This window comes from Catharus ustulatus, chromosome 2 (genome assembly GCF_009819885.2).
Source record: "Catharus ustulatus isolate bCatUst1 chromosome 2, bCatUst1.pri.v2, whole genome shotgun sequence".
Lineage (NCBI taxonomy): Eukaryota > Metazoa > Chordata > Aves > Passeriformes > Turdidae > Catharus > Catharus ustulatus.
Genome location: NC_046222.1, coordinates 42,422,857 through 42,449,258, shown reverse-complemented (window position 1 = coordinate 42,449,258; position 26,402 = coordinate 42,422,857). Strand labels below are relative to the sequence as shown.

Below are 26,402 nucleotides of genomic sequence, written 5' to 3'. Positions count from 1 at the left end.
ATTTTTGGTATGAACAGGGAGCTCTAAGAAGCTGCTTCTATGCAACCAAGAATAAATCACTGCAGCAATTATCATGCAGATCCTCAGCTATAAAAAAATTCTGCAATATATCTTTTAATGTTTTGTGTTCTATGACTTTTACATGAAGTAGATTCCCCTGTTATGTGAAGAGAGCTGCGCAAAGGAGGATCAGTCCCACTGGCCTGTGCTGGATGGCGGGGGAGGGATGAAAGGAATGAAAGCAGTTATCAAGGCATTTGTAAGTAGTGAGCTCTTGGAACAACATTAGAGTTGAGGGTCATGGGAAACAGAAGCATTGCTCACCCTTCTTCCTGGCAAAGTTTTCTGTGCTTGGGCAACAAAGTAAAATGTGTTGTAAGACCAGAAGGAGGAGAAAAGGGGAAAAAATTAAAATGTGTATATTTAGCTTATTTCAAAAAGAAGAAAATACTACCACTTGGCTTTAAAGGAAATGAAACACTTTCCATATGAAATTTTTTTGGGCTCTTAAAGCTCAGGAATACAATGTTTGATCAGATCCTTTTGATCAGACAAGTAATATCACAGTCACATGTACTTCAATACTGCACTTAACAGGGGTGGGGGTGTGACAGCTCTAACACACATACACAAACAGATGTAACATTTGTTTGGAGAGTCAGATATGGACTTCCACATATGGAGGGCAGAACTGAGGTTCCTAATCAAGCAGGGTTTTGTTCAGTGATGTTTAATGTCACTAAATGTCTTGACCAAATTTGGCCTAAAGGCAGATTTTTTCCATTCAATCGACCATACAGCCAGTGAACTACAACACACCACTACACTTTTCACTACTTAGAAAGAATGGATACTAAAACCAGCAGCTTCATACAGCAAACAAGCTTAACACGCTAGTTTAAACTGTCCCCTACCTTTAAAATATGAAAGCAATTCACAAAATACAGAGATGAGAGTCATGAAAGCACTTAAATGCCTTTTAAGGATATATTTTAGAGGGTTTAAATTAAATTACTGGCAGTATCATAAATTCAAAAAACTGTTACCAAAATACCTATATTCTGATCATGGAGGAAAAAATATCATCCAAATGAAATATGCTTCATTGACTAATGAAACACAACTACAAGTCAGTTTTCAGTTTCACCAGGTGAGCTCCTGCTTAAACAAGTCAGAATTAAGCATTCCCAAGGAGTTTGAGGTTAACTCCAATTTGCATGAAACTACTTCCTTAACAGATTTAGTTTTTGCATTTTACTTTTCAGATTTATTGCATTCAGCCAGACAGAATAAGAAATAACTCCTGTAAAAACCAGTATTCATATGATGCTTCATGTTTCTTTCTATGTATAAAGCTATTTCAAAGAACAGGATCTCTGTTTAAAAAAAAAAGAAAAAAAGAGACAGAGAGAAACAGCCCTCATATTCATTGTTGGATTTTTTACTTCTCAGTAAATAAGGAATTTGACTGGCTTTCAGCAGAAGTCTGTCTAGTTTTTCTTAAGTCAACTAACTTGTAAGAAGGACCAATTAGCCTTCTACATAGTTCATGTAACTTTTTTTTTTCAAACTTTAATTCTCTGTAATTTTGTTCTACTTTCCTGTCACAAAAAGATTTAGGAACATATGAAGACATCCTCTTGTTATCTTCCTGGCAGAGTGATATCCTTTAATTAATAATCTTACTATCCATTAGTACTAGTGGTGTTTATATTATGGCATGTGTAATGAGTTCTGAACTAACTACTATCACGAACAAATGAGAACTTGTCATTAAAACAGATATATAATAATTGGTTTGGTTTATTACTCCACACTCAGGCATGGTCAAGAAACATATTAAATATTAGCAATTATATGAAACTGGGGGAAAAGAGAAACATCATTAATGCAACTCCATCAAGCCAAGAGAGATCTGCACTTAAAAACTATACACAGAATTTGTCCCACTCCTTAACACTGTCTGTTGATATCAAAGGTATAGGGAATTGAGGCAAAGATAAATGTTAAGTAAACAGCAAGAATACCTTGTTTAAAGAAATGCATACACAGCAATCTGCCTGAAAGGGGTAACTGGGGAGCCACAAGAGTGCTACAAAATGACAAGCAGTACAGAAATGATGATTGTTTCCCAAGCGAAAACAAAAGGCTGTCTAATAGAGCAAGAAGCAAGCTCAAAACAAATCAAGAAGATGCTTTTTCTTAACATATGTAGTTAAATAATGAATCTCACTGTAACCGGATACTTTGGATATTAAAAATTTATGTGGGCTCAAAAAAGGACTAGACAAGTTCACAGAAGAAAAAATCCACTGAGAGCTATTAAAGACATAACTAACCCCTTGCTCAGGAAAACTTCAAGCCCCAAACCACTGGAGGCAATGGAAGCCTCACTACATTCTGCCTGCTGTTTTTCTCTGCCTTAGACAGTCAGTGCCATGCGTGAGAGAAAAACAGAACCCACAACACTGCACTCACCCATATCTAGAGACAGGATGTAACACCAGATAAGCTTTATGTCCAACCCTGAACAGTTATGCTTATGCTCTTCGCAGGAAGATTTGGACACATATTTTATAATTGCTTCAATGCCTCAAGACAGCATGAACTGATCACCACCACCTGCTAGTAGGTTACCACTCATGGTTGAGTTGATGCACCACCAGGAATAAGCCCTCTTTAGCCACCTACCCAGGGTCATCGGTTTGAGCAACAGGCAACAACAGGAGAAGGAGCAGACTTCACACTGAATAAGTAAGGACCATAAAAATGTTCAATCTTCCCAGCTGAACAACAAGGAGATATTCTCCAGTCTATGAGCAATGACAGGTTGATGGAAGATGTATTATCTTCAACTGCTCCACAGCCAGAGGATGTGGGCCATTACACCTTTAGTTACAGTAATTTCACGATTACAAGCCGCACTGACTACAAGCCGCATCTCTGGGTGTCGGCAACATTTAATTCTTTGTCCATACACAAGCCGCACCTGATTATAAGATGCTCTGTCGTTCGCAGCAAGGACCCACGTGCAACAGAGTTGTCAATTAGTAACAGAATCGCAGGATCGCAGTGTTTACTGGCTCGGCTCGGGCCTTGCGGGCACGGGGCTGCCGACGGGGTCAGGTGGCCCAGCTCGGTGGGGTTGCTCGGGGCCGGCCACTGCTGCCGCCGGGCTCGCTCTCCCTGGCCCGCCGCTGCCCCGCAGTGGCAGGCAGGGACAGAGCCTGTCGGTACCCATGGTAGCAGCGGGAGGAGGGAAAGGAGCCCCCCCGCTCCCATGGTGGCAGCGGCAGGCAGGGCGGGAGCCCCCCTGCCTCCCCCCTGGGCCACAGGGATGGTAGCACGGAGCCCCCGCCGCCCCCTTGAGCCATGGGGATGGCAGCACGGAGCCCTCACCTCCCTCCCCTGCCGCGCTGCCAGCACGGAGCCCGTCAGCACCCACCATGAAACAGAGTAACCAGTTTGTAACAACTGCGAAATGCCGGGTTTTACTGGCAGGTGCTCGGCTCGGCACCCTGGTTGGCACTTCTGGGGTTGGAAATTTCAGAAAATTTTTCACATATTAGCCGCTCCTGAGTGTAAGCCACATTTCTGGGGTGGGAGCAAAGTTTTAGTCAAAATGGTGCGGCTTATAATCATGAAATTACAGTAATTTCACGATTACAAGCTGTACGGAGTATAACCCGCATTTCTGGTGTGTCGGCAACGTTGATGTCTTTGTCAATAAAAAAGCCGCACCCGATTATTAGCCGCACTTTCGTTCACAGTGAACTTTCACAAAGTTGTCATTTAGTAACAGAATCGCGGGATCGCCGGGGCTTACTGGCAGGTGCCGACCTTGGAAACATTATTTCCAAGTGAAAAAAGACACAGATCATAGCTGCGGCAGTGTACCCTGCACGTTTTATTTACAAGCCGAAAAAGACATGAACAATAGTGTGGTTATTTTGCGAGCATTCTCAATGGATCCGCGTTGCCTTTAAACAGCCGCTCAGCCGCGCGGGCGAGCAGCTGGCACAGCCACCCCGCTCATCCAGCCTGGCCCGGCCCCTTCCCTGATCCGCGCGAGCACGGCCAGTCACGCAGCCACACAAGACTGAAAACACTTAAAAAAGAGAAATAGAGAAATATCACACACTTTTATCAAACTGCCGAGAGAACGCGTCAACTCACCCCGATAACACCCCCCACCCCTCAGTAAAGCCGTCATCCACAGGCAGGCAATAAGCTGTTCTCCAATTGGTTCATCATCAGAACACCGGGAAACCATGGATTTCAAACCATTTTTGCTTGGGACAGGACCAGCACGGTACCAGGTAAGGGCAGATATCACATTTTTGTTAATATATTAGCTGCCCTGGAGTACTAGCCGCAATTCCGGGTTTCCACCAAAATTTTGGTCAAAATGGTGCAGATTGTAATCGTGAAATTACTGTACTGTATATTCCAAGGCTGTAATTCATCCAGCAAGGACTGGTTTAGTGATTTGTACTACGAGGTAAACTATGTATAACTTTTTACAGTAAAAATAACTGCATGAATGAATGAATGAATAAATAAATAAATAAATGACAAAAAGTTGATTTACAGAGCCCAAAAGACTGATTATAAAGCTTAATTCCTCGCACAAGTATATTATCTTCACCCTTCTTCAAAAATTTTCCTAACTTATTCTTAGCATGAGGGCAGCCACTATGTGGACAACTATTAAATGATTCTTATTTTTTTCCTCAGGGTTCATTATTACTCTTTCCTTCTCCCATTATTACTCACTGCCTAGCATCCAAGTTCAGTAATAAACACAGAATTATCTCAGCCTTCAAGTAATCCAAGTCTAGAAAAAATAAAAGTACATTTTTATGTCATATCCAGCTCCATTACCCTATTTGCACATGGAAATGCTGAAAGTGAGACTGCCTAAGGCCACACACCCCAAATTGGTGATTAGGCAGGCCCTTGTAGTTCCCTAGTCCTTGCCCATTATTCCAGAAGCCATTCTGTCAGAACAGATGCTTACCAGAGCTGCAAACAACACAACTTCTCATGCTTCTCTGTCACCACAAAATCTGCAACTTCTTTCTTCCAAGGGGGAACAATTTTGAAAAATAATTTTACGTTAAAAGGAGTGAAGAAAATCCTAATTTCATTAAAATAATAATAGAAAAACAAATAAGCAGCACAACCTTGATTTGATCCATTTAATGCAGCCCCTACAGAAGGCTCGTCTACTCCAGCTACTGCAGTGAGTGCTCTCTGTTTCACCTCAGTCTCTATGAAAATGAAGAACACCTGACATACAGATATGCCTACTTCCTAACAGCCATTTGCTAAACTTTAGTTCAAGCATCTTTAAAAAAAAAAAACAACAAAGAAACAAAATTACAAAATATGACAGAAGTATTAAAGTTTGCACAATTAAACTGCAATGTTTCAAAATCAGATTTCACATTTAAGTTTAATATAGAATTTTTGCATATATAATGTTTCCATCAATTTCCATTTTTAATTTTATTTTTCTTTCTCAAAAAACATAAAAATTTCTACCAACTAAAATTAATTTCAGCTAAGATTTTAATCTCACTTCATCACAGCTCCATCTCAAGAATCAGTGTCTGAAGGAATATTGAAGAGCCAGGAAAGAAAGTCTTTCTTTGCAGAGAAGTTCTAGAAGAAGCCCATATGGGTTTTCACCAAGAGAAATGGGAAAAAATTCCTTCTTTAAAGATACAAAATAACCCTTAAATAGTTGGTGACAAAGCTTTTGGAAAATACCTATCCATCTTGTTTGCATACACAATGGAAAAGTCAATAACAAGTAAATCAGTCAATAATTCACTGAGAGAAGGAAGAAAAAAAAATAGAAACACATTGAGCCTGAACCAGTTATTTTATATTACTCATAAAGGAAAATTTGGTGTTTAACCCTAGAACTGTATTTTTATCTGAAGACTGACTGCAGAATGTCCCTGACCTCACCATAATATCATTTTACCTCAAGAATGCTGCAAGAAGTTGCACTTGAAGGACCAGCTTTGCATGGCTCACAGTTTGTTGGCTAGTTGGATTTCCATTCTATCACAACCTCCTCCTCTCCATTTTCTCAATGAAAAGTGGCTTAAAGGAGTTGTAGACTTATTTCAAAGTTGTAGACTTAATATATGGCTCCCTTAGACTCAATTTAATACAAGTGGGAATTTTCCATGAAAGTATACTTTTGAAAAACTATGGAAATTTTCAGCAAGCTTAAAACCAAGCAAGTTCTGTTACGGAACTTAATTCTGAAATCATTGATTTCTTTCAAAATGGAACTGGAATTCTCTGTAAAGTGAAAAGTTTCAGTCTAGACAACATTTGCTACTTACAGTGAGCAATACTACGAACCAAACAGAGCACAAACACGGTAGTTTGGATTTTGCACACTGCTTCCCAAAGGCAGAATATTTTTTTCTTTCTGTGGGCATGTAAAATGTTTAACTGCAATGAACGGTCCTTTCAGAGCTCGATGTCTGTTGACTGTAATCTTTTTTCATCTGCAGTTGAACACGTACATAAACATGAATCAGTGAAGAGACTCTGAATTACTCAAGAGAATTAATTTAACAACCAAGCAAAACACCTTCTTCCCCAAACATTCATATTAGCTTCCTTGATATAAGCAAACAGAACACATTAAAATATAGGCTGCAAGAGGAAGAAAACATGGCACTAACTAGGTGGGGGAGAGGGATGGTGTTTATTATTTTTAATTACAGTAATTTCACGACTATAAGGCGCACCCTTTTGACTAAAATTTTTCCCCGAACCCGGAAGTGCGCCTTATAGTCCGGTGCGCTTTATATGATGTACAAAGTCGCAACATTTGCCACCCCAGAAGTGTGAGCTGTGAGCCGTGGGGGGAGCCGGCAGTGCCGCAGCAGCCGGGTGGAGGCAGGCCCGGGGGCCAATGGCTGCCGGGTGGGGGCGGAGCTTCGGCCAGCAACCATGCAGAGGGAGCTGGGGGCTGCCTCACCGCAAAAAAAAAGTGCACCCTATAGTCCGGTGCGCCTTATATGATCTACAAAGTGGCGAATTTTGCCGACTCCCGGGAGTGCGCCTTATAGTCCCGTGCGTCTCATGGTCGTGAAATGACTGTATTTTATTTAAAATTACAGCCACCAATAAGCAGATGGTTTTGCAGATATATTTGGGTCTAATATGCAGGGCAATACATAGTTTCTCCAAAGTCAATTCTGTTTTGTGAATTGTATCTGAATTAAGCATGCCCAATCTATACATTGTTAAGACAGATCATAATGACTCCTGCTGACTCAATAGCTCAGCTATTAAAGATTCTGATCCCCTGGTTCCCTAAACATACAACATCATCTCTTATCAAGCCAATTATTCACAAAGACAGGCTTGCTAAATCCTTTTACAAGCACCTTCTAACACAAAACAATACTCCTGGGATCCACTCTGCACAGACAAGAGCGCAGAACACTGACATAATCAGAGCTACCTCTATGCTAGCTGGTCACAGCTTAGTGGCCAAAGAGCTAGCAAATTTAACTTTGATATCATACCTTCAAGCTAAATATAGAAATTAATCCTGTGTATTCTGCTGCTAATACCCCTAATGACTGAAAATAAAATTTTAAAAAATCACTGTGGAATATTAATTATAAACTGGGCAAAACCAAGTAAAGACTGCTCTCAAAATTACTGTGGGAAACAGTAACTATAAATATGGTTGAGAGAACCAACATGAAGTTTGACATAAATAGCCTCATTGAGAATTATTTTCCTATTGAATTTGGAGGTCACCAAAATACGCACACAGTTACTTAGAAATAGAACACCAACTAAGTCAAACAAAAACGAGGACTTAGAGTGCCAGTTTTTCAGTAATGACACTCAAGGTACCTATTTTTATTTTTTTTTTGTGCTAATCCTTCCTCCTGCTGTTTCTAACATGAAAAATGAAACTTCTCTTCCCTCAAAGAAAAACAAAATCCAGTAATAACCCTGAAAAGTTCAGTCTTAGCAAGAAAATCTAGTAAAGGTTTCAACTCAAGAAATCTCTTTGAAATGAATTACCCAAGTGGCTAAAAGATTATGCAGCTGCTAACTTCACTAGTTGGTATATAGCTTCCCAATAAATATGTCTAAAAAATCATTTTATAATTTATGGGTTTGTCCTACTGCATGAAAAAACAGAACATGTTTTGGATGCGCATAATAGTCAGACTCTGTTTTTTATCATCTCTCCACAGACAAGCAACACCTCGAGGTGCTTGCACAACAACTTTTTGAGTGAAGAAAGATGTATTTCTGAGAAAATCACATTCCATTGAGAATTCAAGAGCTCTTAGTTCTTGCTCTTTTATACTTCTGAAAATATCGTTAGCAACCTACACAATCCTCATAATATTTTAGAGTCCAAACAAATATTTTCCCTTAAAGATCAAGTAGAGCTGTAAGGAAGGTAGCAGAAGATTCTTCTTTTAGCTTCAGTTTTGCTAAGTACTGAACTCAGCAAAGTGCATATTCCAGCTGTGTAAAATATTTATCTTGAAAGAAACACAAGAGGATGTGGGCTTTAAGCCAGTAAAATACTCAGTCATCTGGAATATCACAGGATAGACCAACCAAACTGGTTTCACAACTGCCAGGACATGAAGGCAGTAACAAGCACTTAACTCAGTTGCTGCAGCTTCTTATAACGGAATCAAACTTAAGCAGATTTTTTGTATTAACACTTATTTTTGCTGCCAAATAATTCCTTTCTGAATCTCCAAGGAGTCTCACCATTTATCAGACCCATCATAAAATCTGGAGATCAAATTGGAAAAAGGGTGTTAACACTGAGCAACATACAGTAGTTTCACGAATACAAGCCGCACGGATTATAAGCCGCACTTCCGGTGCCTCAACAATGTTGCTGTCTTTGTCAATAGATAAGCCGCACCCCGAATATTAGCCGCACTTTCGTTCGTCGCGAGAATCCGTGCGCAGCTTTCACAAATTGGCCAATTAGTAACAGGATCGCGGCATAGAGGGCTTTACTGGCTCGGGGCGGGGCCAGGAAGGCTCGGCCCGCTCATGGTTGCTGACGGGGTCGGCCGGGTGGTGCTGCAGCCGCCGCCGGGCTCACTGGCCCCCCTCTCCCGTCAGCACTGCCTCGCCGCTGCGTTTACGTACTCGCCCTATCGGCGGGCCAGCCTCTGCCGCCACTGGCAGGCATGCCTGCCGCCTCGCCGCTGCGTTGTTTACGTACTCGCCCTGCCGGCGGACCAGCCACTGCCGCTGCTGGCAGGCATACCGGCCGCCTCGCCGCTGCGCTGTTTACGTACTCGCCCTATCGGCGGGCCAGCCTCTGCCGCCGCTGGCAGGCATGCCGGCCGCCTCGCCGCTGCGTTGTTTACGTACTCGCCCTGCCGGCGGACCAGCCACTGCCGCCGCTGGCAGGCATGCCAGCCGCCTCGCCGTTGCGTTGTTTACGTACTCGCCCTGCCGGCGGGCCAGCCACTGCCGCCGCCGCCGGGCTCGCTGGCCCCCCTCTCCCGTCAGCACCGCCCCGCTGCCGCGTTCCCTAGCCCTGCCGGCGGGCTGCCGCCGCCCGGCTCGCCGGCCGCGCCGCGCCGCGTTCCCTAGTCCTGCCCGCCACCACCCGGCTCGCCGGCCGCGCCGCGTTCCCTAGCCCTGCCGGCGGGCTGCCGCCGCCCGGCTCGCCGACTGCGCCGTGTTCCCTAGCCCTGCCCGCCGCCGCCCGGTTCGCCGGCCGCGCCGCGTTCCCTAGCCCTGCCGGCGGGCTGCCGCCGCCGCCGCCCGGCTCGCTGGCCGCGCCGCGTTCCCTATCCCTGCCGGCGGGCTGCCGCCGCCTGGTTCGCCGGCCGCGCTGCGCCGCGTTCCCTAGCCCTGCCCGGCGCCGCCCGGCTCGCCGGCCGCGCCGCGCTGCGTTCCCTAGCCCTGCCGGCGGGCTGCCGCCGCCGCCGCCCGGCTCGCCGGCCGCGCCGCGCCACATTCCCTAGCCCTGCCGGCGGGCTGCCGCCGCCGGGCTCGCCGGCCGCCCCCTCCTGTCTGCACCGCCGCCGCGTTTCCTCGCCCTGGCCGGCACTGCAGGCCCCCGCACCGCCGGGCTCCCCCATGCTGCTGGCCCCGATTCTGCTGGGCTTCCCCCGCTGCCAGGCAGCCCCACCCGCCGGCCTTCCTGCTTCTGCCATGCTCCCCTGCACTGCTAGCCCCAGTTCTCCCAGGTTCCTCCGCCCTACTGACCCGGCTCTGCCGCCCCCCCTGCCCCGCCCTGCTGGCTCAGGCTCAGCCGCCCGCCCCCCACACTGCTGGCCCCGCCTCTGCCAGGCTTTCCCACCTCTGCCGGGGCCGGCCGGGCTCCAGCTTGGCTTGGGGCTGCCGCGGGCTCTCACTTCCGTGTTGGCAGCTTTTAGAATTTTGTTAATATATTAGCCGCCCCGGAATATTAGCCGCACTTCCGGGTTTCCACCAAAATTTTGGTCAAATTGGTGCGGCTTGTATTCGTGAAATTACTGTATTTTGCTGCTGATACGTGTATTCATAATCAGCTTTCATTTTTTCCTTTCTTGAAAAGTAGCAGAAGGATGTCAGAATCTTAAATGCCAAGGAGGTAACGTGATCTAGGAAAATTATATTTAGGAAGCACATGCTAATGTATATTCAAAAAATATATCCACATAGTGATGCTATTTACATTAGCTTTAATACTTGAAAGATCTTGGGAGTCACTGCAGGCAGTTATTTTATAATATCAACTCAACAATCAGCAACAGTCACAAATATTAAGGCCTAGTAGAGAAAAAAGAAAAAGCAGAAACTATCACTATTTGATGCATTCCTGCCTTGAATATTTTATGAAGTTTCTTGTAATCTAACTCAGAATGGGCATGGTTACCATAAAGAGGTTACAAAGGACAACCAGAGGACAGATTTGCTATCAGAAAAGCAGAAACTATCTAGACTGGAACTTCTCAAAGCAGCTGGGGAACAAAACAAAAGAATGAAGAAAGAAAGGAAAGACCTAAAAAAAAAACCCAACAAAACTCAAATCCAAACCCAGATGAACAGGGAGGGCAGGCAATGTATACAGATGACAGTTACTATTTCTCATAGAATAAAAATTATCATTGTCAGATAAAATAACCAAGCAGCAGGCATACAACAAAGGAAACATTTTTGCTCCCGCAATGCATATTTCAATCATGAAACTCCTGCTTGCTGTCACAGACTGGTGTGGAGCCTAACAGGACACCTGGATTTCAACCCAGGTAAGATAAATCCCTTTCTGAAAAGGGGCTATTTGAGGACACTTGGGGAAACTTTAGCAGAAAGCTTTGCAATTCAGAGGTTCTCCTTGTCTGATTTATAGAAGCTCAGTACTTCTGTCAGGGTCACCGACTGGCCAGTTTTATTCTGTAGGTCTGAAGGCACAGTGCATGGCTCTGCTGAGACTGCACAGATGCTAACATAACTCTAAACATAAGCATCCTCACAAAATCTGAAACTTGCATTTCAGTAATAACAGGACTACATTAATTTGCTCCATGGGGAAACAACCAGTTTTTTGCAGAAGTGTCTTATCAATGTATGGGGGTGTGTTTGTTTAAAAAATCAACCAAACTTTCCATATATTTGACATCCTTTTAGAAGCAGAAGCAAATTTCAGAGAGACCAAACTCCATGTTGAAGATCAAGATCCTCCCTCTTAAATTTCCCTGAGAAGCACAAATACAATCCTTACACTGGAATGAATGAAGAGTTACAGAAATATAAGACTTCATATTTAAAGAGCCAACATACTTTTAATGAAGTTTAACAAAACAGTATGACAAAATTTCTGCGGGTAGTATGACATAAAGCAGCATAAAAAATTCTACTGCACTGATAGTAGGGATTACCTGAACAATCTGTTTAGATTCAGAAAAAAATGAACGCCTATGCTATTTCAATAAAATGTACTAATCAACTGTTTCAAGATCCCACTCCTATAATATATAAAAAATGCCTGTTTTATAAGTATCCAAATGAAACAAATTCAAATAGTAATTCAGATGTTAAAAATAGTGCTTAGTGTTTTGTAGATAACTTTTTTTTCAAAATTTCAACTTAAAGGCATATGTAGAAACTGAGATGGAAGTGAAATGCCCCCATAATTCTTCACAGACATTAAAATTACAGTAATTTCACGATTACAAGCCACACTATTTTGACTAAAATTTTGCTCCCACCCCGGAAATGCGGCTTACACTCAGGGGCGGCTAATATGTGAATAATTTTCTGACATTTCCAACCCCAGAAGTGCAAACCGAGGTGCCGAATTGAGCAACTGCCAGTAAAACCCGGCATTTATGTGATTGTTATAAATTGGTTACTCTGTTTCGCAGTGGGTGGAGCCGGCTCAGTGCCAGCAGCGCGGGGCGGGTGGGAAAGGTGGGAGAAGGTTGGGGACTCCCTCCTTCAGGCAGCACAGCCCGGGGGAGAGGCAGGGGGCTCCGTGCTGCCATCCCCGAGGCCCGGGGGGAAGGTGGGGGGCTCCCATCCTCGCCTGTTGCCGCAGGAACAGGCAAGCTCTGCCCCCACCTGCCGCAGGAGCAGGAGTGCTCCTTCCCCTCCTGCCACCGCGGGTGCCAGCAGGTTCCATCCCTGCCTGCTGCCGCGGGTGCCGGCGGGCTCCATCCCCGCCTACTGCTGCGGGGCAGCGCCAGGCCGGGGTGAGCGAGCCCAGCAGCAGCGGCAGCTGGCCCCGAGCAGCCCTGCCGAGCGGCCCCACCGAGCTGGGCCACCTGGCGCTGTAGGTAGCCCCTCACAGCCCGAGCCGAGCCAGTAAACCCCCATCCCCCGATCCCGCGATTCTGTTACTATTTGGCAACTTTGTTGCACACGGGTCCTCGCTGCGAACGACAGAGCAGCTTATAATTGGGTGCAGCTTGTGTATGGACAAAGATAGAAATGCTTGCCAACACCCAGAGATGCGGCTTATAGTCAGTGTGGCTTGTAACCGTGAAATTACTGTACTTAACACCTGCTTACATACAGCAGAAAACAAAGTTATAGAAAGATATACAAATTAAAGATAAATCTCCCCAAATCACAGGGTTTCTTTACTGTAGAACAACTGTGACAAGAAAAAAGGTAAGAACTTGGCATACAACTGGTTTAACTTTGATGTCTGCCAAGAATCCAGATGAGAGATTGATACACACAAACCACCTCCCACTGGTGCAGAACCTCAGTCTCTGCCCATCTTCATGCACTTAGCCCCTCTTTCATATTCCACAAAGGGGCAGGGGGACCAAGATTTACATCACTTATTATGCTTTAAAAAGAACAAGACCAAGTAATCAACCAAGAAAATATCAAGTCACTAAAACATCATCCCCCAACCCATCCACTAGTATGAGTAACACTGCTGTCTTGTGTTTTATTCCATCTGTACAAATGTATTGTTGTTCAAGTGCCATTTTGATTTACAAAAGGACAAGAGACGTGTTTGTCAAAATATCATGGATTCCTTTAGGAACATTAAACATTCAAGAATACACTGCAAAATTGACACTCAACCCAGCAACACAGTACTCAGAGCTCCATAATGACTCCTCAAGAGAAGTGACACAAGCAAAACAGTCTTGAAGTCTCAAGGTGCACTGACAACTGTAGCTTCTCATACAGAGTATCAGAGGGGCTCAGGAGTATCAGTGAGGAGGAGTTTTGACAGCATAATGCATATTTCACTGACAAATTATTTGGAAGCTGTCAGAAAGCTGGTGGAGAAAAAAACCCACCTGATCTGCAATGCCATTTTAGTAAATTTAAGATGATTACCATTCCCAGGGAGATTTGGGATATGCTCCATTAAGAGACAAGAGTAAAACTAAATGAATCAACAAAATGAATAGCTTCATTGTTGCTGTGCTGTAGCAATACAAACAGAGTAAGAATAAACACATTTTAACCTGTTGTATTTCAACTACACAGAGAAGGCACTAAACAGAAAAGGTAGCACTATGTATCAATATTGTATAAGAATATAATAATTTAAGTTCTTAGGTTGCATGGAAAGCAGCAGATCCTGTGAATTCACTGGTTGAATTTACTTAGACCAGAGATCAATGAGTCCCTTGGATTACAGAGGAAAAAAGAATGGTAAAAACTGTACTTTTACAAAACGTAATTTTTTACTTCTCAGTTAGACTTGAAAAGATAAATGTGAAACAAATTTCTTCAAGTGGCCTTAACATTTTCATCTTTCATTCTGCAATCTGAGGATAAACAAAAGATGGTAAGACTTAGATGAACATCCCACCGGTTCAGGAAAATGAGTTGTGTCATGCTGGCTAGGGTGTAGATGATGGCATCTTCAACCAGCTAAGCAACAGAAGCTATAGTTTAAAGGGCAAACTCAAAAATTCTTATGAGTGCATCAGGAAATCTCTCAGCATATAAAGAAAATTTGGCTACGTAAACAGGAAATGTCCTGCTGTGCCTAAACGCCTCTTCATGAAATGAAATATTTTGGATTTCTCATTTGACCTTAGGCTCCCAAACAGCATGAAGATGCAGCAGCTCTAAGCTCACGTAGCAAAAAGCCTACCATACTGACTATGTTTGTGAGAAAACTTCATTAAGCCTATTGCCAAGCTTGTATTTATGCCTACAAGAATCTGCTCAGACACACCTCTGTGTCCTTATGTCAGTTTCCAATTAAAACAGCTACGGTAGTAGATGACAAGACAAAACACCTTATATACAAGAACTGTGAGAATTTTAAGTTTTTTAAGTAGTTCAGACTATGTTTATCTCAATAGGATAACAAAGTTAAGCTATTAAACTCAGTTTACTGACGTTAAGGATCTTTGAAAATGTAAATTTGCTATCTTTACATACTGCAACACAGTAACTTGAACCGAACATATTTATTTAGTGTCTGTATATATGAAAAGAAACATAGTATTACAATCTTCAACTATTTGGTTTTGTTTCAACCTATTTTCCATGGGCATGTAGATACACTAAAATAATACAGTCTAGGGTTCAAAACTAATAAAGGGAAAGGAAAAAAAAACCAAAACAACAAAACCAGCCACCAAGAACATCCCCCACCAAGACAGTTACTACAGCATAGCACCTCCATTTTGAATCACAATGCTGATACCAAAGTAAGGAGTACCAGCAGGAAATGTCTGAATCCTTAGTGGCAAGCATTTAAAACATGAAAAACATTAAACTGTAAAATATCTTAAGGATGTATTCTTCACAGATTTCCAAGTTTCACTCACACATGTACATTCAAGGAATGTAATTTCACGACTTGTAAGTAGGCTGAAAACATTTCTTTTTAAGGCAAGAAAAAAACAATGTGATCAACAAGCCCTGCTACCCTGAACAGGAGTTTCAGGATTTAATTCTTCAAGTTCAACAGGTATAAGTGAACAAGACTGCAACTTAGGGGAAAAAAAAATCCATATAATTTAAGATTTTCCAGCAAAGAAAAGTCCATTATAATCTTAAGGAAGTATCTTACTAGCTTTGCAGTTGCAGGAAAATAATCTTAATTTATAGAGCTTCTGCCAACTTTCTCTTAGAGAAACTTCCCATCAAGAATTTTTCCTTTGATATAAATGAATCTTTAACTTTCAGATTAAGTAATGGCAAAAAATATATGCTACACGGTGCTCATGGTCTTTCAAGAAGCTGAAGCATGTTTATATGCTCTTCAAATGTTCAAAAGAAACTTCTTTGTGCCTTCACAAACTTTCAGCATTCTCCAGAAAATGAGCAGCAGGATGAGACTCAACATCCATAAATGCAACAACTATCCATAAAATCCTTTATCTGATACTTGCAGACATACTTCTGGCATCTGGCATTCTGCAAGCCCATGTCCACCCTATTAAATGCACTCCTCTTCCCCTCCACCAGCCAAATACCTCCCACAGTCTGTTAGCTGCCCTGCCACATTTGATGTCTCTTTACTTGCTCAAAATGTCCCCAAACAGATTATGCAAGGATAACAGAGTGATTTGCTGCGATTCTAACAATTTTCTACTCTCAAAAAACAAAAAGCAGGTTTTCCAATACAGAAGTCTCACCACACTTTTAAAAAACAAAAAGCAAGGGAATTCCCACTAAAAACCAGAGTGAAGCATTGGCCATTATTAATAAGAAAATATGTTGGAAAGCTACAGTGCATTCATTTCCTTGTTGCTTCAGTTGAACTGACTTACATTAATAAATTTATCAAATTAAGGTAACAAGTTCTCATATACAATCTGTACAAAAATAACCAGTCAGCAATTCCTAGACAAAGACCTATGAGTCAAAAAACATGTCATCAGGCATTTATGATGCTTACGAAACTGCACTATTTTCTTAGTTTTAACCATCAGGCTTGGTCAATAACATGTTGAAACTGGGAGAGTTTACTCCTACAGTAAAGCTCAAGTCTTACTTATTTCAAGATTTCCTGGAAGGTAAGTGATATGGCTCCATAGCTTCCATGTGTATGTAGGCTAACTAGTAAATCACAAGAGGAGCATGGAAAGGTATTAAATTTTTTTCTTGAAGTAGCATTATACAGCTTGATCTAATGGTAGTGGTAGTTCTAGACATAAAAAGGTTCAAAGAGGGAACAATTTTTTAAATTGACAACCTCAGGCTCAGAGCAATCTTTTTCAAAGCAGCAAGCTTCTTCTGCATGCTCCCTGCAACATTTAAGTAATTTTAGGTTCAGAGGAAAATCACCCCTCTAAATTATTCATGGATTTAAAGTAACAGTTTATACAAATAGTAAATTCCACAGAAAATGAGTTCTTGTGTTCTTTAAACTTCTACCTCTCTCAACTCCTCCTCATCCTTTGTAAACAAAGGTTAAAGGTAAGTAAGACAGAAAAGGGTGAGAAGATGCAAGGAATGGGCTTACAGAGGAATGTAAACTTTCTGAATAGCATGGTCCCAGTGCTCCAAAGGCCTTGACGATACTGATAATCTAGGAAGGCTTTTGAACATCAACATGTACCACCATAATATTCCAAATCTCTCTGCTCTCCCATTTAAATATGACCTGCACTGTGGCTTTTAAGAACAGATCTGCACATACTTACACTGACATTTGGCCACTTCTTGAAATTGATCTAATTATTACAGTAGAGGAAAAAAAAAATTTAAATAAATCCAATTATTCCTTCTTATGCACTTTCAATTAGTAAACAAAGAACTCAACTCAAAATGAAATGTCTTTACTATGAAACCCTACCCTCTGCATTGGTTGTTCTACCAAGGATTTGTGGGGCTTTTCTGTGCATACTGTTGAGATAGTGGCAAGGGTGAGGACCTGGGAAAGAAGAGCAAAGACAATTTTTATATTTGATAATTTTCTGGAAGCAACCAGTTCTTGTCCAAGTTTTTTTGTGCAGAAAGCAGCAGGAAGAGGTCATCATAAAAAATTATATCCTTAACAGAAGTCTAAAAGAGGTCAGAATGAATGCCCACTAAGATTTACTGTAAAAGAATTGAAAGCCTTTGCAGTTTTTTAATAAGTCATCATCTTGTTCTTTTCCTAAGTTAACCTGTCCCCATGAACAACAACAAAACAATTCTCAGTCATCAAGTCCTAGACAGCAGCTGCTTATTAGAAGAGGAACCAAAATGTTTCTCTTCCACAGACAGAAGCACTGAAAGCACTTAGAGAAGAGCCTTACTGGATTCACATGGCAAGGTAGAGGTGGAGGAGGGCTGCATAGATGACTTCCGCGAGAAGACACCAGAAGCTGATCCCATGTCACACAGATGGTTGTACAGGATCAAATCACAGAATTGCAGAATACCAGGCTGGAAGGGACCTCGAGAGTCATCTGGTCCAACCTCTTGGCACAAATTGATTCTTCTTATTGTTACCTGTTTTATTTTCATTATATTTACTTTACTTAAAGGCTTTTAAAGTAAAACATTGATCCTAATGGTGATACCAGCTTTATTTACGTAATATCTTTCTGAGACCAAGAGTATCTTTGTAAACAGACACTATAACCCATATCTGACATGCAAACCTTTCTTTAATCAACTTGCAAATCAACTAACATCAGCAGTAGAACAAACTACATGACCGAGGCATTGCAGCACCTTGTATCCTCCTTTTAATATTGAGCTAAAAGAAGATAAGTCTTCTTAAGACATACAACATTTCCATACTGTTTTGCCATGTCTGAACTACATTAAGCAAAACACCAGAGTACAGTAACATGTTTAAGCTTCTGTGTGCTGTGAAATACAAGTTTGCATAATTCAGGAGAGGGAAGTGATTTAAATTGATAACTTCTGACTAATCTGAAAAACTACACTGTAACATAGACTGGCGTTTTTAACATGCTGTGAAATATATCTTTCTAGTAAAAGCTATTTGCACTTCACAGGGTGCCAATGGGAGGTTACATTACTGCCCAACAGTACTTCAATTCTATATTAATATGGAAGAAGGTCAAGTTATTTTTCTTGAGTTTAAATATATACTTCATTGCTACTACCTATAAGATCCTAAGACTTTTTCACCTTTAGTCATACACTTGAGGAATCCATAGCACCACATAGTCAAAAGAAGACCATAAGCATTGATTTGATTTAATGATTGATGCTCTCACAGAATATGGAGAGGAAAGATAAAGAATACTACACAGTTTTGTTTTCCCTATTTTCAGAGCTCTTGAAAACCTAAAAGTGAATTTTAAAAGGCATCAAAAAGAGCTACTTAAAAGACCAAGAGACCAGAGAACTTCTTAGAAGAGAGGATGTGAACAGCTTGTTCAGTCCAGGAAAAGGATGTGATTATTTACCAAGAAAATCCAAGTAAACAACAGTGCAGAAATGTTGAGTGAAAGGAAAATTAGCATAAACAAGTTTGAATTTCCAGATTAAATTTATTTTTAATGAGTTATCCAACTCTCAGAATAATGAGGTTCTAGAACACCCTTCTAGCAGAAATAGAAATGATAAAAATTGTTTTTAAAATGGAGCTTGACAAGTAGGGATTACATTATGTAATATAAGCATGAGACTGGATTTAATAAAGTAAATTCATGGTACCAAATTTCCCTATATTGCAGATTTATTTATAATTGCAGTCTTGAGACTATAGGGAAAAACAGAAAGCCAAAGATATAGTACTGGCTTACTTATTCAGTAGGAAAAAGGACTGTATTGTCCCCGGTATTTTTTTTTCAGAGGATGGATACGAAGTTATTTACTATTACAGGAAACTGCAAATTGCTGTAGCACTTCTGCCCACAAAACCCAAGAGATCTAGACAAGTTCAGTGACCACAGCATCATATTTTCCATTGTAGTAAAGACAATATTCTTGAAGCAGCTGGTCTCTTATTAATAGAATTCATTTATCTTATTCATAGCAAATGAAGCACATAGTAGACAACAAGCCAAGTGGCCCATTAAGAAACAGATTAGATTTGACCTTTAAAGAAATCAGTAGAAAAAAACCTATTTTTTAAAAAAAAAATCCACAATCTCTTTTTCAAGCACATCATTTCATGTGGCATTTGAAACTCAAAACTGCTCCTTTGGTAGCCGGACATAATCCAATTACCATGTTTTTCTAAAGAATACCAGTTTCAATATTAAGGCTTAAGAACACCCATGTTGAGTCATTCAAGGTCTTTGTTAATACATAATCATTACTGACAGTATGGATATTCACCTGCAGGTATTACTGGTTCAAAAGGAAACATTATGCGATGGCCACAAAATAATGCACTCTGTAACAGTCCACTACATCCTGGTATTTGTTTTCTTCACATATATTTGGCTAAAGATAATATGATACATACTGCAGCTGCTTTAAGCACTAGAGGAAGCAATTAAGATCCTTCTCTGGCCACCAACCAGCTTACTGCTGGTGTCTCTGCATAAAAGGCAGAACACTGTTAGAAATTATTTTGAAAGTTACATCCATAATCCATAGATAATGCAGCCACCAGCAGAGATTGCACAGAACCCTACAAAAGCCTATCAGAAGTAACAGTGATGCCTTGGATTTTAGCTTTTATTTTTTCAGACTCTTTACTGTTTGATGTGTAACTCTGAAACTTCATATTAGGTGTTAGTAAGTTCTCTTCACGGGGTAGTTAGACAAAACAATCCCTTCCCAGCCAGAAAATCAAGGACAACCATTACCCAAAAAGCATAAACAACAGTGAAGGGAAGTGGGTAAGCCATGGGGTTGCAACTTCATAGCCTGGGGCTGTGGTTGGACAATTGACCCCAATATGGAGATGAACCAAAACTTGTAAAAGTGTAAAACTCATGACTGGGATCTATCTTGGATTCGATTTGGGTGTAGCCCAGGCTGGGCTCTTGCACTGCCCAAGGTGTACCCTTCTATCCTTTTTATCCTTTTCAATAAATACTTATTTGGTCCATTTAACTCTTTCTACTTTCTGCTCCAGAACAGCTTTTCTAGGAATCAAGAGGACAGCAATGGAACAGATAACTTTAAAAAAAAAAAAAAATACAAAATCCTAATGGCAATGAGTAAGTTTTAATTTCCTTTAAGTAGGAAAAAATAAATTTTAGTCTCTCATTGTAAATGCTAGTTGTATTACAGGGCTGAAGTAGGCATGATGACCACAAGTGTGCTCCATGAAGTTGCTACTGTGAATGCTTACTTACTAAGTAAGTGTGACTGGTAATATCCCAGAGCAACACAGACCATATGGTCTAGTTTAGTTAGCACCACATCTTTATGCATGGCCCTACTAAGAGGGAACTTTTCAATTTTTTTATTGGGAATAATATACTTAGGGACTAAGAAATGTAATCTACAGCTACATAAATAAAGGAGAATGACTGCTATCAAACTTCAGCAGTTAGTATTCAATGAACTCAATCTTGCTTCACTTACAATCTGGAAAAGACATTGTAGACATAATCTTATGAAAATATGTAAAGCAAAGATATCTGGGAAAATGCATCTCTCTGGAAAGATACAAAGGTTTTGTTTATAATACGGAAAAAAAGAATCCCCAAAGAGATAAAAAAAATTTAAGTTCTCATGCTGTAATTTTGTCCTTTTTCTTTTTTTTTTCAGGGAGCTAATCCCCAAATTTCCCTATGTATAAACAGGTTCATCATAGTATTTTTATAATTAGGTTTAGTAGAGAAATGAATCATCCCTGAAAACCCTGAAATATGACAAGCAACTTGACAGTCTTGTGTGAAATTTCTATAAAACCCTGGTAAATAATATTCCCTTGCACCCCTTGCAAAAGACAGTATTTCCATCTTGTGTCTCTGGTTCTCCTTGTGTCAAGTAGTAAAATAAAATTACTGCTATTAAATTACAAAATCCTAAAGATATCTGCCATATCTCATTTATATCATATGTATATCTAACAGCACAGCTCTGAATTACTATTTGCATCATACTAAGACACTTGAAAAAGTATAGTAATTACTTAAAACAGCTGTAAACATACTAAACTTTCAAACACTTAACCCAAAACTTAGGTAGTTCTCATCTTTGAATCCGTGAATTTGATAGGACTTAAAATGGAGAGGGCCTCAAAAATCAGAGGGAGAAACAGAAGGCTTCTGCATATGAGCCATAAGATGACCTGCACTAGATAAATGTCACTTTTCTGGATTGTTAAATACAGTATTTATTAACTTTGGCAACTCAGTAAGCCTATTATGGAAATTAAAAGCAAACAAGTAATTCTATAATGGAATTTCCTATATAATCTACAGGACCACACCTGGACTAAGCTGCCTTTTCAGAAGACAACTACAAAGACATTTTAAAGTACATACTGGCAAAAACTACAGGGAAAAACAGACTTACTGTTTTAATTGAAAACAACCTAGAATGAACAAGAAGAAAAAATATCAATTCTGCCTTAGGAGTCATTCTACAGCTGGACCTCACAATGTGAAGCATTTAGGTATTTGCACTTTCAACGTGCACCTGAAATATCTATTCAATTCGGCAACTGAAGAAATTATAAAATCAACAGTTACCTAATAATCAAGGTCAGTTGTAACAGGAAGCCATTTTTTCTAAAAAGTTTTTTATACTTTTAATTCCTAAGTTAACAACAAAAACCCTCATGTAGGTGTACTAAAAAACCATATGCTTCAACTTAAATGTGCCTATCCACTGGGCTAAATCTCTACTAAAAAAACTAAAATTAATATAATAGGTAAGTCTCTTACATGCATAAACTAAATCTTTCAAGAGACAGCAATGCATTTAGTACCTCAGCCGATTTGACAAAGGAAGTGTAGTCCATCTGTATAAATACTAACTGTAGGACAAGGCTGAAGTAGGCACAATGGCCATGCAGATGGGATGCTAACATGCAGCTAAACTGAAACGTATAATCTGTATAATCACAGAGTCCAGTTTATTCAGAAACTCAAACAGTGTAAAAAATGATAGGAAAAAGTTGCTGAGGATTTTATATCAATTCTGGCTTTATCAGTTCCCATTGCATTCACAATAGTCAACTGCTGCTTCATGGAACACAGTATTACAGATCTGCATGCCACCTTGGAAAGCAGTACTCTCCTGAATTAAGGTAGCAAAACCACACTAAAATAAAGTCTGACTCATTTTGGGACCATTCCAAATAAAATGCAAATATTTGCATACTACATTAAGCATATTTATTCTACCTTCAGTTTATGTGGAATCTTCCAGGTATTTATAAACATTGCATTGAAACAGTAACTTGCATTACTTGATTCTAAAACATTTAAAATTTTGTAACATTTGTAATACAGAAGTTTAATTTTACCTTCAAAACCATGGACATGCTGTCATTTCACATAATAAAACTTACATTTAGCAACCTTTAAAATATTATTGTGTTTTCTACCAGTTTCACTGTCTCCTCTCTAAGCATAGTCAGGTTCCAAAACTCATTTCCATTGAAGCTCTACAGCACAGTTCAGATTCTTTTACCCTATCAGAACTGATCCTACAAATAATGTGTAAATAAAAAATCCTAGATCATCTAGAGATAAAACTTGGTAAATAATGCCTGTTCTGTTTCCAGGTTTGTAGGTTATTAAATATTTAAAAATCAAATAATAGCGTTATCACTGAACTACTTCACAGTTTGATTTTCAAACATGTTTAAAAAATTTGAAAAAATAAAAGGACTGCAGAAGCATTTTCCACTTCACTGATTTTAAAGCTGAATAGGAATAGCTAATTTGCTTAAACAAGTCAAATTTCTGTGCTCTAAAAATATACAATAGGTACTACTTGCTGTAACAGGTACATTGTTCTTGCAGCATCTACAACTGAGTCAGAGCATAAGTCAGGATTTCTAAATTGTTGAGAAAAATCCAGACATTTCCTCAGCAGCCCTAACACAGTCATGAAATAAAGGGATTTGAAATTAACAAAAGGATAAATATTTCTTACTATACCAAAACAAACTTTATTTTTCTCAGACTAAAAGACACACAACATTCTAGATCTGTATGTAGGATACAATAAACATTGTGTCAAATAGAATAACATTTGAACTAAAAGGTTTCTAAAATCACAGCAGTCATTACTTCAGATGGTAATATTGTTCTAAATCCTGCAAGGACTCATAAGCGTTCTCCCCAAAACTAATGGGATTACTCACTTCAGAATCAGGGTTCAATTTACTTCTCGAATACAATATTTGTCTACTGCGGTCTGTCATTGGACAATCTAAAATCGCTTGTGGTGGAACGGACCTTAAGGACCATCAAGTCCCGAACTCCCTCCATTGGCAGGGACCCCTCCCACTAGATTGCTCCACCACCAGGTTGCTCAAGGCCATGGCCTTGAACTTTCCCATAAGGGGGCATCCACAGTTTCCCAGGGCAACCTGTTACAGTATCTCACTATTCTCACAGTGAAGAATTTCTTCCTAAATCTTATTTAAACCTACCCACTACATTACCCCTTGGCAATTCACCTGCATATCCTTGTAAAAATTCCCTCTCCAGTTCTTGTATGCCTCTCTTAGTCACTGGAGAGCTGAAGGAAAATTTTCGCAGAGCTGTCTCTTCTCCAGGCTAACAGCCTCAACCACTCAGCCTGTCTTCAGATAGCCTAAGAAAGTTGTGTTTGTGCATATTTGATCTGGAACCAAAAGCAGTTCTCAGTGCTAGTCCAGGTCAAAAAAGTACTCATGTGCTATCCTAATCTGTCATTACTATTTTATAGGACTAGGTTTGTTATAGCAAGTTTTTACTACTGAAAACCAGCTCAGACTTTCTGTTGCAAGGAGAGTTTTTAGCAACAAGAAAGGCTTAAAGTACAAATAAACCTTTTTGCCTGTAAAGAAAACTGTACCAATGAGATACAGATTGACTGATACACACACATACACACACAACACACATATATATACACACACACACACACACACACAAAGCAACTATTTCCACATAATGGTCATCTCACATCCTGTGGGCATGGGTTCAGGAATTTATTAAATTTAATATAAATTCACATAAGATGTTAGTTACCCAGCTACTCACTAAAACTTCCATGTGTCGAGACACATTTATATGAAAAAAACTCTCAAAAAGACAATAGCTGCTTTATGTAAACGCAATGCTGTAAACAATGCATGAACAAATACAGTTCAATCCTACTGCTAGGCAAATAAAATCCTCACAATTTTAACCTCCTAGGTAAGGATACAAACTTTGGTTTAGACTCCGGGTTAGAAATAGTTCTTAAGAGCTACAGAGCTCAGAGCAACACCTGTTTCCTGTCCACATAACACGCAGTACTTCTACCCCTAACCCTACAAAAAACCCGCACATCATGTCAATGGGCAGATATTTCTAAGGACTTATAGTGATTCTTTCCTTTGATTGTCTCATGTTGCAAAAAGAGATGCTCTAAGTTACTCTCTGCTCCCCATGAAGGAACACTTTGGGCAACAGGTGAGAGATCCAAAGTGACTTATAGACATGTAGATGGCAAGGTTTACAGGACGGGAGAACAGAGTCTAGTGACGCTCCTGGGCAATTTGCAGCTTTCACTTTATGATCTTCAGAGCGTGACTGCCGTTTTCATGCCCCAGAAAGCTGTCACTGCTCAACTCACAGAACTTTTAAAAGCCACTACACTGTTCGTGTTTATCTCTGCTTTCTGAACCTTTCAAAATACATAAAAGTTCATACACTACATGAAGACACGAGAGTATGGGGGGAAGGTATAAATTCTCCCCATAAATTCACCATTATCTCGCTTTGCCCATTTATTACGAATATCTTCGTTATCTTAAGACACGTAACTAGCAGTCAGCGTGCCAAAAAGAGACCTGGCCACAACAGCTCACGCCTGGTCCGTACCGTACAGCGACCCTACACGCGGCCTTTCGGCCGCAGCCCCGCATCCCAGGCGGGACCACCGGGCCGGTCCGCGCCCCCGCTCTGCCCGCGGTCCCGGTGGGAGGGCGCGGCCGGGCCGGGCCGGGGCCGGGGCAGGGCCCGCGCCGCCCCCGCTCCCCCGGGACACCCGCCCGGCCCCGCCGCAGGCGAGGCGCGGCACGGCGGCGGGGAGCGAGCAAGGGAGGGAGCGGGGCAGAGAAAGTTGAGGAGGCGCCTTTCGGCGGCTGCCGGCAGGGGAAGCCCGCGCCCGGCGCCCATTCAAACAAAAGAAGCCCCCTTCTCCTGCCAGCCACCGCCGGTCCCGCCGCCCGACTCACTTCGCAGGGCCCCGATGAGGAGGCTTCCGTCCTTAATCAGCTCCTTGATGAACTTGTTCGTCCTCTCCAGCTCGATCTCGTGACACTTGAGGCGCTCCCTGAAATCCGGGCTGTCCAAGTAGGAGTCACTGAACTCCAGCGTGGGCAGCCCCATGGCAGCGGCGGCGGCCGCAGCCCCCCGGCCGGCGGCGGAGGGCGGCAGGGAGGAACGGAGGGAGGGCCGCGCCGAGAGGACGGCACCGAGGGCAGAGGGGGAAAGCGGGGAAGCGGCGAGATTGGGCGCGCTGCTGCCGCCTCCCCGGACAGGCTCCCGACCCGCCGCACCGGCCCGCTGGCAGCGGAGGCGGCGCGCTCCGGCCGCTGTCACCGTCACCCAGCTACATCGCTGCCCGCGGGGCACCGCGGGCTCCCAGCGCCGCCGCCGCTCCGCCGCTTCCGGCAGCGCTCACTCTTCCTCCCTGCCCGGCGCTAACTCCAGTGCGAACCTCCCCCGGCCCGGCCGAGGAATTCCTCCTCCTCCCGGCGCGGCATGCTCACACGCCGGGGACGCGGCCCGGCAGTGCCCGCCCCTCGCTCGCCGCCCCTCCGCGCTCTGCCCTCCAGCGGCCGCGCCGCCTCGGGCCCCTACGGCCCGAGGTGAGGAGGACGGTCTGTGCCGCTCTGCGATGTCTGCACT

General features: G+C 41.9%; 1 protein-coding gene across 1 annotated transcript in view; it reads right to left on the bottom strand.

Annotated features, from left to right (window-relative positions):
* Window positions 1-25,918, bottom strand: part of LOC116993230 (rho GTPase-activating protein 42-like) — a 149,997-nt gene extending 124,079 nt beyond the window's left edge. Inside the window, 1 exon segment of the mRNA XM_033053639.1 lies at window positions 25,727-25,918. Coding sequence (XP_032909530.1) covers window positions 25,727-25,880 — 154 coding nt within the window. The 5' untranslated portion in view covers window positions 25,881-25,918.
* Between the last annotated feature and the right edge of the window lie 484 nt (window positions 25,919-26,402).